The sequence below is a fragment of the Pseudophryne corroboree genome, chromosome 8 (assembly GCF_028390025.1).
Source record: "Pseudophryne corroboree isolate aPseCor3 chromosome 8, aPseCor3.hap2, whole genome shotgun sequence".
Taxonomy (NCBI): Eukaryota; Metazoa; Chordata; class Amphibia; order Anura; family Myobatrachidae; genus Pseudophryne; species Pseudophryne corroboree.
In genome coordinates, this window is record NC_086451.1 from 239291993 (window position 1) to 239305659 (window position 13667).

The window sequence follows — 13667 nt, forward strand, 5'->3', positions numbered from 1 at the left end:
ACTGAGATGCGGCAGACGGCGGGTGGCATAGACAGCCACGGAGTGGTATAAAGATATGTTGTTTGTATTTGTTATGATGTCCTGATAAAAATGTTACTATAATAACATTGAAACGTTGACTACAATCGACTGAGTCTCTGTCATTTCCCTCTGGGGAGCTGTGAGTGCTGCTGACTGCTATATATATATATATATATATATATATATTAGTGATGAGCGGGTTCGGTTTCTCGGAAACCGAACCCCCCCGAACTTCACCTTGTTTACACGGGTCCGAGGCAGGTTAGAACCTTCCCGCCTTGCTCGGCTAACCCGAGCGCGCCCGAACGTCATCATCCCGCTGTCGGATTCTCGCGAGATTCGGATTCTATATAAGCAGCCGCGCGTCGCCGCCATTTTCACTCGTGCATTGGAGATGATAGGGAGAGGACGTGGCTGGCGTCCTCTCCGTTTATTGTAGAAGACAGAACTTTATTCATTGGTTGTTTATTGCTTAATTGTGGGGAGGATTGGGGAGCAGCTGTTAGGAGTACAGTGCAGAGTTTTGCTGATAAGTGACCACCAGTTTTTATCCGTTCTCTGCCTGAAAAAAATGCTCCATACCATATCTGTGCTCAGTGTGCTGCATAATATATCTGTGCTGAGTGCTCACACTGCTTAATTGTGGGGACTGGGGAGCAGCTATAGCAGGAGTACAGTGCAGAGTTTTGCTGACAGTGACCACCAGTATACGTTGTCTGCCTGAAAAACACTCCATATCTGTGCTCAGTGTGCTGCTTTATTGTGGGGACTGGGGACCACCAGTATAATTAATATTATATAAGAGGAGTATAGTGCAGAGTGCACTGCTGTACCTACCTCTGTGTCGTCATCCATTAAGTATACTATCCATCTACATTCTATACCTGTGGTGCATTTTAGTTTTGCAGTTTGCTGACAGTGTCCACCAGTATACTATATATAGCAGTACGGTAGGCCACTGCTGTACCTACCTCTGTGTCGTCACTCGTCATCCATTAAGTATACTATCCATCTACATTCTATACCTGTGGTGCATTTTAGTTTTGCAGTTTGCTGACAGTGTCCACCAGTATACTATATATAGCAGTACGGTAGGCCACTGCTGTACCTACCTCTGTGTCGTCACTCGTCATCCATTAAGTATACTATCCATCTACATTCTATACCTGTGGTGCATTTTAGACAGTTTTGCAGTTTGCTGACAGTGTCCACCAGTATACTATATATATACTTATAGCAGTACGGTAGGCCACTGCTGTACCTACCTCTGTGTCGTCACTCGTCATCCATTAAGTATACTATCCATCTACATTCTATACCTGTGGTGCATTTTAGACAGTTTTGCAGTTTGCTGACAGTGTCCACCAGTTTATTATATATATACTTATAGCAGTACGGTAGGCCACTGCTGTACCTACCTCTGTGTCGTCACTCGTCATCCATTAAGTATACTATCCATCTACATTCTATACCTGTGGTGCATTTTAGACAGTTTTGCAGTTTGCTGACAGTGTCCACCAGGCCATTGCTATTGATACTGGCATATAATTCCACACATTAAAAAATGGAGAACAAAAATGTGGAGGTTAAAGGGAAAGATCAAGATCCACTTCCACCTCGTGCTGAAGCTGCTGCCACTAGTCATGGCCGAGACGATGAAATGCAATCAACGTCGTCTGCCAAGGCCGATGCCCAATGTCATAGTAGAGAGCATGTAAAATCCAAAACACAAAAGTTCAGTAAAATGACCCAAAAATCTAAATTAAAAGCGTCTGAGGAGCAGCGTAAACTTGCCAATATGCCATTTACGACACGGAGTGGCAAGGAACGGCTGAGGCCCTGGCCTATGTCCATGGCTAGTGGTTCAGCTTCACATGAGGATGGAAGCACTCATCCTCTCGCTAGAAAAAAAGAAAAGACTTAAGCTGGCAAAAGCACAGCAAAGAACTGTGCGTTCTTCAAAATCACAAATCCCCAAGGAGAGTCCAATTGTGTCGGTTGCGATGCCTGACCTTCCCAACACTGGACGGGAAGAGCTTGCGCCTTCCACCATTTGCACGCCCCCTGCAAGTGCTGGAAGGAGCACCCGCAGTCCAGTTCCTGATAGTCAAATTGAAGATGTCACTGTTGAAGTACACCAGGATGAGGATATGGGTGTTGCTGGCGCTGGGGAGGAAATTGACAAGGAGGATTCTGATGGTGAGGTGGTTTGTTTAAGTCAGGCACCCGGGGAGACACCTTTTGTCCGTGGGAGGAATATGGCCATTGACATGCCTGGTCAAAATACAAAAAAAATCAGCTCTTCGGTGTGGAATTATTTCAACACAAATGCGGACAACAGGTGTCAAGCCGTGTGTTGCCTTTGTCAAGCTGTAATAAGTAGGGGTAAGGACGTTAACCACCTCGGAACATCCTCCCTTATACGTCACCTGCAGCGCATTCATCATAAGTCAGTGACAAGTTCAAAAACTTTGGGTGACAGCGGAAGCATTCCACAGACCACTAAATCCCTTCCTCTTGTAACCAAGCTCCTGCAAACCACACCACCAACTCCCTCAGTGTCAATTTCCTCCTTACCCAGGAAAGCCAATAGTCCTGCAGGCCATGTCACTGTCAAGTCTGACGAGTCCTCTCCTGCCTGGGATTCCTCAGATGCATCCTTGAGTGTAACGCCTACTGCTGCTGGCGCTGCTGTTGTTGCTGCTGGGAGTCGATCGTCATCCAAGAGGGGAAGTCGGAAGACCACTTGTACTACTTCCAGTAAGCAATTGACTGTCCAACAGTCCTTTGCGAGGAAGATGAAATATCACAGCAGTCATCCTGCTGCAAAGCAGATAACTCAGGCCTTGGCAGCCTGGGCGGTGAGAAACGTGGTTCCGGTATCCATCGTTAATTCAGATGCAACTATAGACTTGATTGAGGTACTGTGTCCCCGGTACCAAATACCATCTAGGTTCCATTTCTCTAGGCAGGCGATACCGAAAATGTACACAGACCTCAGAAAAAGACTCACCAGTGTCCTAAAAAATGCAGTTGTACCCAATGTCCACTTAACCACGGACATGTGGACAAGTGGACCAGGGCAGACTCAGGACTATATGACTGTGACAGCCCACTGGGTAGATGTATTGCCTCCCGCAGCAAGAACAGCAGCGGCGGCACCAGTAGCAGCATCTCGCAAACGCCAACTCGTTACTAGGCAGGCTACGCTTTGTATCACCGCTTTCCAGAATAGGCACACAGCTGACAACCTCTTACGGCAACTGAGGAAGATCATCACAGAATGGCTTACCCCAATTGGACTCTCCTGGGGATTTGTGACGTCGGACAACGCCAGCAATATTGTGCGTGCATTACATCTGGGCAAATTCCAGCACGTCCCATGTTTTGCACATACATTGAATTTGGTGGTGCAGAATTATTTAAAAAACGACAGGGGCGTGCAAGAGATGCTGTCGGTGGCCCGAAGAATTGCGGGCCACTTTCGGCATTCAGGCACCGCGTACAGAAGACTGGAGCACCACCAAACATTCCTGAACCTGCCCTGCCATCATCTGAAGCAAGAGGTGGTAACGAGGTGGAATTCAACCCTCTATATGCTTCAGAGGATGGAGGAGCAGCAAAAGGCCATTCAAGCCTATACATCTGCCCACGATATAGGCAAAGGAGGGGGAATGCACCTGACTCAAGCGCAGTGGAGAATGATTTCAACGTTGTGCAAGGTTCTGCAACCCTTTGAACTTGCCACACGTGAAGTCAGTTCAGACACTGCCAGCCTGAGTCAGGTCATTCCCCTCATCAGGCTTTTGCAGAAGAAGCTGGAGACATTGAAGGAGGAGCTAAAACAGAGCGATTCCGCTAGGCATGTGGGACTTGTGGATGGAGCCCTTAATTCGCTTAACCAGGATTCACGGGTGGTCAATCTGTTGAAATCAGAGCACTACATTTTGGCCACCGTGCTCGATCCTAGATTTAAAACCTACGTTGTATCTCTCTTTCCAGCAGACACAAGTCTGCAGAGGTTCAAAGACCTGCTGGTGAGAAAATTGTCAAGTCAAGCGGAACGTGGCCCGTCAACATCTCCTCCTTCACATTCTCCCGCAACTGGGGGTGCGAGGAAAAGGCTAAGAATTCCTAGCCCACCCGCTGGCGGTGATGCAGGGCAGTCTGGAGCGAGTGCTGACATCTGGTCCGGACTGAAGGACCTGCCAATGATTACTGACATGTCGTCTACTGTCACTGCATATGATTCTCTCACCATGGAAAGAATGGTGGAGGATTATATGAGTGACCGCATCCAAGTAGGCACGTCAGACAGTCCGTACGTATACTGGCAGGAAAAAGAGGCAATTTGGAGGCCCTTGCACAAACTGGCTTTATTCTACCTAAGTTGCCCTCCCTCCAGTGTGTACTCCGAAAGAGTGTTTAGTGCAGCCGCTCACCTTGTCAGCAATCGGCGTACGAGGTTACTTCCAGAAAATGTGGAGAAGATGATGTTCATCAAAATGAATTATAATCAATTCCTCCGTGGAGACATTCACCAGCAGCAATTGCCTCCAGAAAGTACACGGGGACCTGAGATGGTGGATTACAGTGGGGACGAATTAATAATCTGTGAGGAGGGGGATGTACACAGTGAAAGGGTCGAGGAATCGGAGGATGATGATGAGGTGGACATCTTGCCTCTGTAGAGCCAGTTTGTGCAAGGAGAGATTAATTGCTTCTATTTTGGTGGGGGCCCAAACCAACCAGTCATTTCAGTCACAGTCGTGTGGCAGACCCTGTCGCTGAAATGATGGGTTCGTTAAAGTGTGCATGTCCTGTTTATACAACATAAGGGTGGGTGGGAGGGCCCAAGGACAATTCCATCTTGCACCTCTTTTTTCTTTCATTTTTCTTTGCATCATGTGCTGTTTGGGGACTATTTTTTGGAAGGGCCATCCTGCCTGACACTGCAGTGCCACTCCTAGATGGGCCAGGTGTTTGTGTCGGCCACTTGTGTCGCTTAGCTTAGTCACACAGCGACCTTGGTGCGCCTCTTTTTTTCTTTGCATCATGTGCTGTTTGGAGACAATTTTTTGGAAGTGCCATCCTGTCTTGATTGACACTGCAGTGCCACTCCTAGATGGGCCAGGTGTTTGTGTCGGCCACTTGTGTCGCTTAGCTTAGCTATCCAGCGACCTCGGTGCAAATTTTAGGACTAAAAATATAATAATAATATTGTGAGGTGTGAGGTGTTCAGAATAGACTGGAAATGAGTGAAAATTATGGTTGTTGAGGTTAATAATACTACTGGATCAAAATGACCCCCAAATTCTATGATTTAAGCTGTTTTTTAGGGTTTTTTGAAAAAAAAAAACACCCGTAACTAAAACACACCCGAATCCGACAATAAATTTTCGGTGAGGTTTTGCCAAAACGCGTCCGAATCCAAAACACGGCCGCGGAATCGAACCCAAAACCAAAACACAAAACGCGAAAAATTTCCGGTGCACATCACTAATATATATATATATATATATATATACACTGCTCAAAAAATTAAAGGGAACACTTAAAAACACAATGTAACTCCAAGTCAATCACACTTCTGTGAAATCAAACTGTCCACTTAGGAAGCGACACTGACAATCAATTTCACATGCTGTTGTGCAAATGGAATAGACAACAGGTGGAAATTATAGGCAATTAGCAAGACACCCCCAATAAAGGAGTTGTTCTGCAGGTGGTGACCACAGACCACTTCTCAGCTCCTATGCTTTCTGGCTGATGTTTTGGTCACTTTTGAAAGCTGGCGGTGCTTTCACTCTAGTGGTAGCATGAGACGGAGTCTACAACCCACACAAGTGGCTCAGGTAGTGCAGCTCATCCGGAATGCACATCAATGCGAGCTGTGGCAAGAAGGTTTGCTGTGTCTGTCAGCGTAGTGTCCAGAGCATGGAGGCGCTACCAGGAGACAGGCCAGTACATCAGGAGATGTGGAGGAGGCCAACAACCCAGCAGGACCGCTACCTCCGCCTTTGTGCAAGGAGGAACAGGAGGAGCACTGCCAGAGCCCTGCAAAATGACCTCCAGCAAGCCACAAATGTGCATGTGTCTACTCAAACGATCAGAAACAGACTCCATGAGGGTGGTATGAGGGCCCGACGTCCACAGGTGGGGGTTGTGCTTACAGCCCAACACCGTGCAGGACGTTTGGCATTTGCCAGAGAACACCAAGATTGGCAAATTTGACACTGGCGCCCTGTTCTCTTCACAGATGAAAGCTGGTTCTCACTGAGCACATGTGACAGACGTGACAGAGTCTGGAGATGCCAAGGAGAACGTTCTGCTGCCTGCAACATCCTCCAGCATGACCGGTTTGGCAGTGGGTCAGTAATGGTGTGGGGTGGCATTTCTTTGGGGGACCGCACAGCCCTCCATGTGCTCGCCAGAGGTAGCCTGACTGCCATTAGGTATCGAGTTGAGATCCTCAGACCCCTTGTGAGACCATATGCTGGTGCGGTTGGCCCTGGGTTTCTCCTAATGCAAGACAATGCTAGACCTCATGTGGCTGGAGTGTGTCAGCGATTCCTGCAAGACGAAGGCCTTGATGCTATGGACTGGCCCGCCCGTTCCCCAGACCTGAATCCAATTGAGCACATCTGGGACATCATGTCTCGCTCCATCCACCAACGCCACGTTGCACCACAGACTGTCCAGGAGTTGGCGGATGCTTTAGTCCAGGTCTGGGAGGAGATCCCTCAGGAGACCATCCGCCACCTCATCAGGAGCATGCCCAGGCGTTGTAGGGAGGTCATACAGGCACGTAGAGGCCACACAAACTACTGAGCCTCATTTTGACTTGTTTTAAGGACATTACATCAAAGTTGGATCAGCCTGTAGTGTATTTTTCCACTTTAATTTTGAGTGTGACTCCAAATCCAAACCTCCATGGGTTAATAAATTTGATTTCCATTGATAATTTTTGTGTGATTTTGTTGTCAGCACATTCAACTATGTAAAGAACAAAGGCCCTCATTCCGAGTTGTTCGCTAAGTTTTTCGTTCGCACAACCTATCAGTAAAGTTGCGTTAATGTGGTAAATTTGCGAACATCCGCCCCCAACGTATTTTTGCTCATTCGCACGCATTATTACACAAAGTGGGCGTACGGCAAATGACATCGCAGCAATGCGAAATCCTCGCAGCAATGCGAACCCATCGCATTAACACATACTTCTTCGTAAAAATACTAAGTTGTAGTAGATTTACACATTTTTCAGTTAAAGTGCTCACTTTTGCTGAGAAACGCAGCACAATTTGTTTTTATACTATTAAGTGGACTAACACCTTCCAATTAAAAGTCCACAAGCCCTCCTCAATAACAAATCCAATTAGTGAATGATTTGAAATGTTCATGATCAATTAAGTATTTGTTTAAATACCTGAAGTGCACTTTGTAGCCATAAAAGAGCCTCCTTTTATTTACATGTTTAATATAAATATAGATGTTTGCAATGTGCTTGGTCTAATGTGTTTTCTGAATTTATTAAAGTAGAGTTTTTGTATGTGAATGAAGGTGTTTGCATGTTTATTTAGCCAATAACATGTTTTATTTGGTGTTTTAAAATAACTTACGTTAGATGTTTGAAATGTTTAAGGTAAAAAATGTTTGTTCTGCAATCTGCTGTTCCTTTATTGCATTAATAAATAATAAAGAGCCGCTGAAGTATTTAAATTTAGTAGTTTATTTTTTTTTTTTACTGTAATAATGATAATATCCTTTTTTTTTTTTTTTTTTTTAAATCACAAAATTAACAAAATTTTTCAATTGCGTCCACAAGACCCAACAAGGCCTGGAGATGGAGCCTCATGTTGGAAACAATCTCCTGCAACGATGTGGGATCTCCAACGGCAACATCTGAAATTAAGAGATAACATAAACATTACTAACTTACTCACATTGCTTATTATCCAAGCAAGGCACAAAGCACACTTTAATGCAGGCAGGTCCAAACTGCATCCCTCAAGCTTGTGTGAAACTACATATACCAGCATGCGTTGACTCAGTTTTGGGGCCAGGGAATGCCAAACCTGTGTCAGGGCATGCTGGGATGTGTAGTTTCTCAACAGTTGCAGTTGCGCAGTTTGGACAGGCCTGCTTAATGGCAAAGTTGATACATCATGGCTGTTTTATGGTACAATCATTAGCCGAAAAACACACAAGCCTGCTCAGGCTTTTTTTGTTACTTATTACAGTTTTCTTGACCATGGGGTACATTTACTACTATGTGAGTTCATTTTAAGATGTAGCGTCGCCCATAGCAAACAAGCCAAAATAAGATTATTATCTTGTAGAAGTGGTTCCCCAATTGTAAAGATTAATTGTATTGGTTGTTATGGGCGACATCCCATGTTAAAGATAACTTCCATCTTCGTCACTGTTACACCATGTTGGCATTCATTCTCATCTTTTTTTTTTTTTTTTTTTAAGGGGTTTGGTCCTGCCTCATCACACTGCATATCAACATCTTCAGAAGGCCAACATATCATAGCATTCCCACACTCCCTGAAAGCTGCCCTTACTAAATAAGTGCAAACAGGTTTGACTTGAACAATTAGTCATTTTGTGAATGTAACTTTCACACCACAAATCAGTGTGTCATTAGGCTGCATAACAAAGTGAAGCATGTGATTTGTAAGTGCAAATATTAAGACTACACAGGCACAAGTGTCAAAGACCAACAACATACTAAACTCCACTCAGGTCTAACTGTTTAGCAGAAAATCTAACACATATAAACCCTGTTGTCCTGGCAACCCTGGCTACCTAATGAGTGTCAACCTAGAGTGGACACACAAAACATTGCACACATACACACTGTACATATAATGACACTCACAAATATGTAAAGGCAACATGTACACCATGAAGAAAAACACAAATATTTGTCCTTGGCCCAAGAATTCAAACAGTACAACACTGCATGTTTTGTCATTGTAAGTGTAAGTGGGTAATAATTTGTAAAAATTTTAAAAAAACTTACTTTCCACGGCAACCTGAAGACTCCCTGAATGGTCTTCAGGGGCTTCCTCTGCCCATTCACTGGGTGGGGATGTTGGCTGGATGGGGGAAGGCGGCTGGATGGGGGAAGGAGGAGGGATTGGGGAAGGAGGAGGGATTGGGGAAGGAGGCTGGATGGGGGAAGGAGGCTGGATTTGGACTGCAATTTCAGAGGGGGGGTCTGATTGAGAGGGCGAGGGGGGCGGAGAGAAAGTTAATGCAATAGAGGGTGAGGGGGGTTGAGATGGTGATGTAGAAGTTGAAGGAGAAGGGGTATGGGAAGGAGGAGAAGGGGTCCCAGAAAGAGATGGAGAGGTGTGGTGAGAAGGGGAGTGGAAAGTGGAGTGGGCCAGGGAAGCTGAGGGGGACTGGGAAGCTGATGGGGACTGGGAAGATGAGGGGGACTGGGAAGATGAGGGGGACTGGGAAGCTGAGGGGGACTGGGAAGCTGAGTGGGACTGGGAAGGGGAGGGGGACTGTGAAGGGGAGGGGGAGTGAGAAGGGGAGGGGGAGTGAGAAGGGGAGGGGGACTGGGAAGGGGAAGGGGGCGGAGAGTTGTGCCGTTGTTGTTGTCCTATAATGATATTATTGACAACATTTAGTTTACATGAGAAATTACATAGTAAACACTTTGAATTTATCAATGTTCTGTTCCATGTAAAATTCAGTGTTTATAAAAATAGAAAAGCAAACATGTTAAGATCCTCTTCATGTTGGCCACAGCAAACAAAATGAGTCCAAACTTTTACTTTGAAGCTCATTCCTTCATCTAGTCCATTGAGTCATAGTGATTGGTCTAGGCAACATCACCAGATCACTATTCAAGGCACCTTATTATATAGCCAGCACTGATCAAGTATTTGTGTACAGTTTCCTGGCTGGTTCTTATTTCTTGAAAACATGCACTTGTTTGGTGACAGTTTGCTACAGTCAGTACTGTTTGCCCTAACCACACACACTGTCCTATTTTCCAAAAAAGGACACTCAAGGTTGCAATTAGCCTACCACTTAGTGTAAATTGTGGGTAATTCCAAGGGGATTACAGCAGGAATATAGTTTGCAATTGGCCAGAACCATGTGCACTGCAGGGGAGGCAGATATAACATGTGCAGAGAGAGTTAGATTTGGGTGGCTTATTTTATTCTGTGCTGGGTAAATACAGGCTGCTTTATTTTAACACTGCAAATTATTTGGCAGATTGAACACACCCCACCCAAATCTTACTCTCTCTGCACATGTTACATATGCTTCCCCTGCAGTGCACATGGTTTAGCCCAATTGTTCACTAAATTCCTGCTGCAATCAACTTGGAATTTCCCCCATTAGCACAATTTATGCTAATAATCTTATGTAATGTAACTTACTTCGTGTATGCATAGTTCGGATTTGCTGGCGGATCTCCGCCAACAGATCGGGAGTCCTCCTGCGGAGATCACTCCACCTCCTCTCAAGTTGTATGATTGTCCGCCTGCTGCGGACGCGAGTCCGCAGCAGGCGGCGGACCTCCGCGTAGGCCTCGCGCTTCACCCGATTGGGGATGAAGCGCCCAACGCGGCCTACGCGGCGGTCCATCACCGCAACCAGCACGCGGAGCTCCCGCCTGGTGAACGGTGCTGCACGCATCATGGCAATGGCGTTTTCCTTATTTGGGCATATATTTATAGTGTCTGTTAGCATGTGATTGGTCCAAAATCTATGTTGTCATTTCTAATAACTTTATTAATCTTTGCAATGCTGTGAAGAGCAGAGTGTTATTTCGCACGAGCGGAAATACGCATTCGCAGAAGCAAATATTTATCATAAACAAAATTTAAATAAAAACACAGACACAGAGACACAGTTTATTTAAAATTACTATACATATCTGTGTACTCACCACAGTTCGTGTGATCATTCAGCTGGACAGTCACAAAGTGGGAAACATTGAGTATCATTTGTTTGTGTGTTTGTTTACATAATCAGGATTTGAGGATATAAAACAAATAAGGACACTATTTAGCAACATTACATTATTTGGTTTTCTAACTAAACATTGTAAACTTAACGTGTTTGCGGAATTTGACGCCAACAAAAATTACCCATTCCAACACAACAAAAGCCTTACACAATCACTTTACAATATCATACAAAATGTCATCATTGTTAAAAAAACATAAGCATACTGTGTTTTAAAATTTATAAAACTAGAAAATATCAAAACACTATACCTGAAATATTCGGCAACAATCCTTGCCCTCACTTGGCTCCCCCTCCGTGTAACACTCCCCCCACCGAAATGTCGAACAACCCCTGGCTCCTCATCAGGCAATTCCTCTGCCTGAGGAAGCTCTACACTACTCCTTACCGCGATATTATGTAGTATTGCGCACAGGACCACTATTTTACTTGCCATCTCCGGCGAATACATGATGTCGCCACCAGTGCGGTGGAGCACACGAAACCGCCCTTTAAGGACACCAATTGTGCGCTCCACCAGCTGCCTAGTGGCAGTAAGCGCGGAGTTAAATGCCATCTGTGGTCCTGGCCTGGGATTACGGTAAGGAGTCATGAGCCAGGGGGTGCAAGGATATCCACGGTCTCCTGTTGGAAGAGAAGGCAAAATTTTGTAATATTAAATTTGTCAAGTTACTGTTTTTAGTAACAAATATTTGAGCAACAACTCACCCAATAACCACATGTCTGCTCGTTGACTTGATCTTAATCTCTGCCATATCCCTGATTGTCTAATGACATATGCATCATGTGAACTTCCAGTAAATTTTGCATTCAGGGAAAGGATCTGGAGGGATGGCCCACAAACAACCATTACATTCAGAGAATGAAACAGTTTCCTGTTTCTATAAATTTCTTCATTATGTCTTGGTGGCTGAATAGCAACATGTGTGCCATCCACAACCCCAATAACATGTGGGAAGCGACTACCACCTTCCTCAAATTGCCGCTTCACCACATCTAGGGCACCAACATCCAAAGGCATATCAATGAATTGCTTCACCCGCTTTAGGAAAGCCTGGCAGACACGCCGCAGGACCTTACTGAACTGGCCCTGCGACATGCCAACCAGGTCTCCCACAACATGCTGATATGAGGCTGTAGCCAAAAAATGTAACACTGCAAGGAATTGTGTCAATGGTGGTATTGCTGTAGGATACCGAATTTCAGACTCCAGATCACTCTCTATTATGGAGAGAGTGTCTAGGATTAGATGTGGTGGCAGCCTGTATCTACGCACCACCACATCATCTGGCATACCAAAAAGTAGGACACGGGTTCGGAAAATTGGTGGCCTAGCACGCCTCCGTTGCCTTGGTTGATGAGGAGCCGGCTGTGGTTGTGGGGCTGGCGGTTGGGGTGGGAGTGCTGGCGTGGGTTGGGGAGGTAGGGCTTCTGCAGCAATAAATATTGACATAACACACTTTTTTTAAAAAGAAAAAAAACGAGGTGAAAAATACAAAAACAACTTCTAAAAAATATTCAAACAATAAATGTTGTAAAAAATGTTGTGGAAACTTACTGCAGGAGCGTACATTTTTTCTGTGTGGAATTCATGGCCAAAATGTGAAATTAATAAAAAGAAAAATTTTAAAAATATGTTATTTTTACAAATAAAAAAAAAAAAAAAAACCATTTCTGAGCATCAAATACATCACAAACACCAATTAAAAAAACAAACAAAAATAAATAAAACATTTAGTAGCTAGTCCAGGAAACACAAACACTACTTTGCAGATCAATCCTGGGAAACAAAAATTCTATTTTAGACAAAATGGAAAACAAACAGAATCACCACACTTTTAAGAAACACAAACAGCAAACCAAAACACAGGCCAAGGGCACTTACCTGCTCCAAAAAAAAGAAAGACTTGGTGTTCAGTAGCACACCCAGAAAATAAATGAAACCAGGGATATTTCTCCCAAAAGCAAACACCTACAAGAGAACACAAATGACAGTCAAAAAACAGCATACAGACCATTAAAACTAAACAGGCACCAACACAGGCCAAGGGCACTTACCTGCTCCAAAAAAAAGAAAGACTTGGTGTTCAGTAGCACACCCAGAAAATAAATGAAACCAGGGATATTTCTCCCAAAAGCAAACACCTACAAGAGAACACAAATGACAGTCAAAACAAAGAAGCACAGGTTTATTTTCACAAATGGACTAGCAAAATAGTTATTTTTAAAAAATATTTAAAACCTAAAAAATTAAAATAAAAATTTTGACAAAACTCCAAAAAAACAACAACCAAGAATACTCACAAACGAAAAAACGCATAACAAATGCAACACTGTCTAGATTCAAAACGCAAACAAAATGACAAAGGTATGCTAGACAATTACTCACTCTGCAAATTCCACAAGCACCTTCACGCACAAGCCAACAAACAACTGAAACTCCAAACTACCTACACTCACAGCGTGCAAAGTAGGCCCTTAAATAAGCAGTGCAATCATTAACCAGAATAACAGTGTACAGCTGTGTGAGTTAACGATTCGCACGTAGGTATATAAGCACACACCTGGCCGTACACACTTCATCACAAACATGGCTTCTCGTGAGCAAATCGCAGCAGAGATGGACCGCATTGCAGAGCAGGAGA

General features: G+C 44.5%; 2 protein-coding genes across 3 annotated transcripts in view; one reads left to right on the plus strand and one right to left on the minus strand.

Annotated features, from left to right (window-relative positions):
• IL2RG (interleukin 2 receptor subunit gamma) overlaps positions 1-13667 on the plus strand; it is a 157463-nt gene that overhangs the window by 33088 nt on the left and 110708 nt on the right. The gene's annotated exons all lie outside the window — the stretch shown is intronic.
• LOC134947656 (putative nuclease HARBI1) lies at positions 9251-12597 on the minus strand. The gene is made up of 5 exons (XM_063935627.1): positions 12581-12597; positions 11731-12481; positions 11274-11646; positions 10943-10964; positions 9251-9640 (listed from the first exon to the last, which is right to left on the minus strand). Exons 1-4 carry the CDS (start codon positions 12593-12595, stop codon positions 10961-10963), a joined length of 1143 nt encoding a protein of 380 aa, XP_063791697.1. The 5' UTR covers positions 12596-12597; the 3' UTR covers positions 9251-9640; positions 10943-10960.

Bases quoted from the DNA above. Each gene is read 5' to 3' on its own strand.
- LOC134947656 (XM_063935627.1), bottom strand. The intron at 11,647-11,730 runs GTGAGTTGTTGC...CTCTTCCAACAG, and splicing joins AGCAGACATGTGGTTATTGG to GAGACCGTGGATATCCTTGC.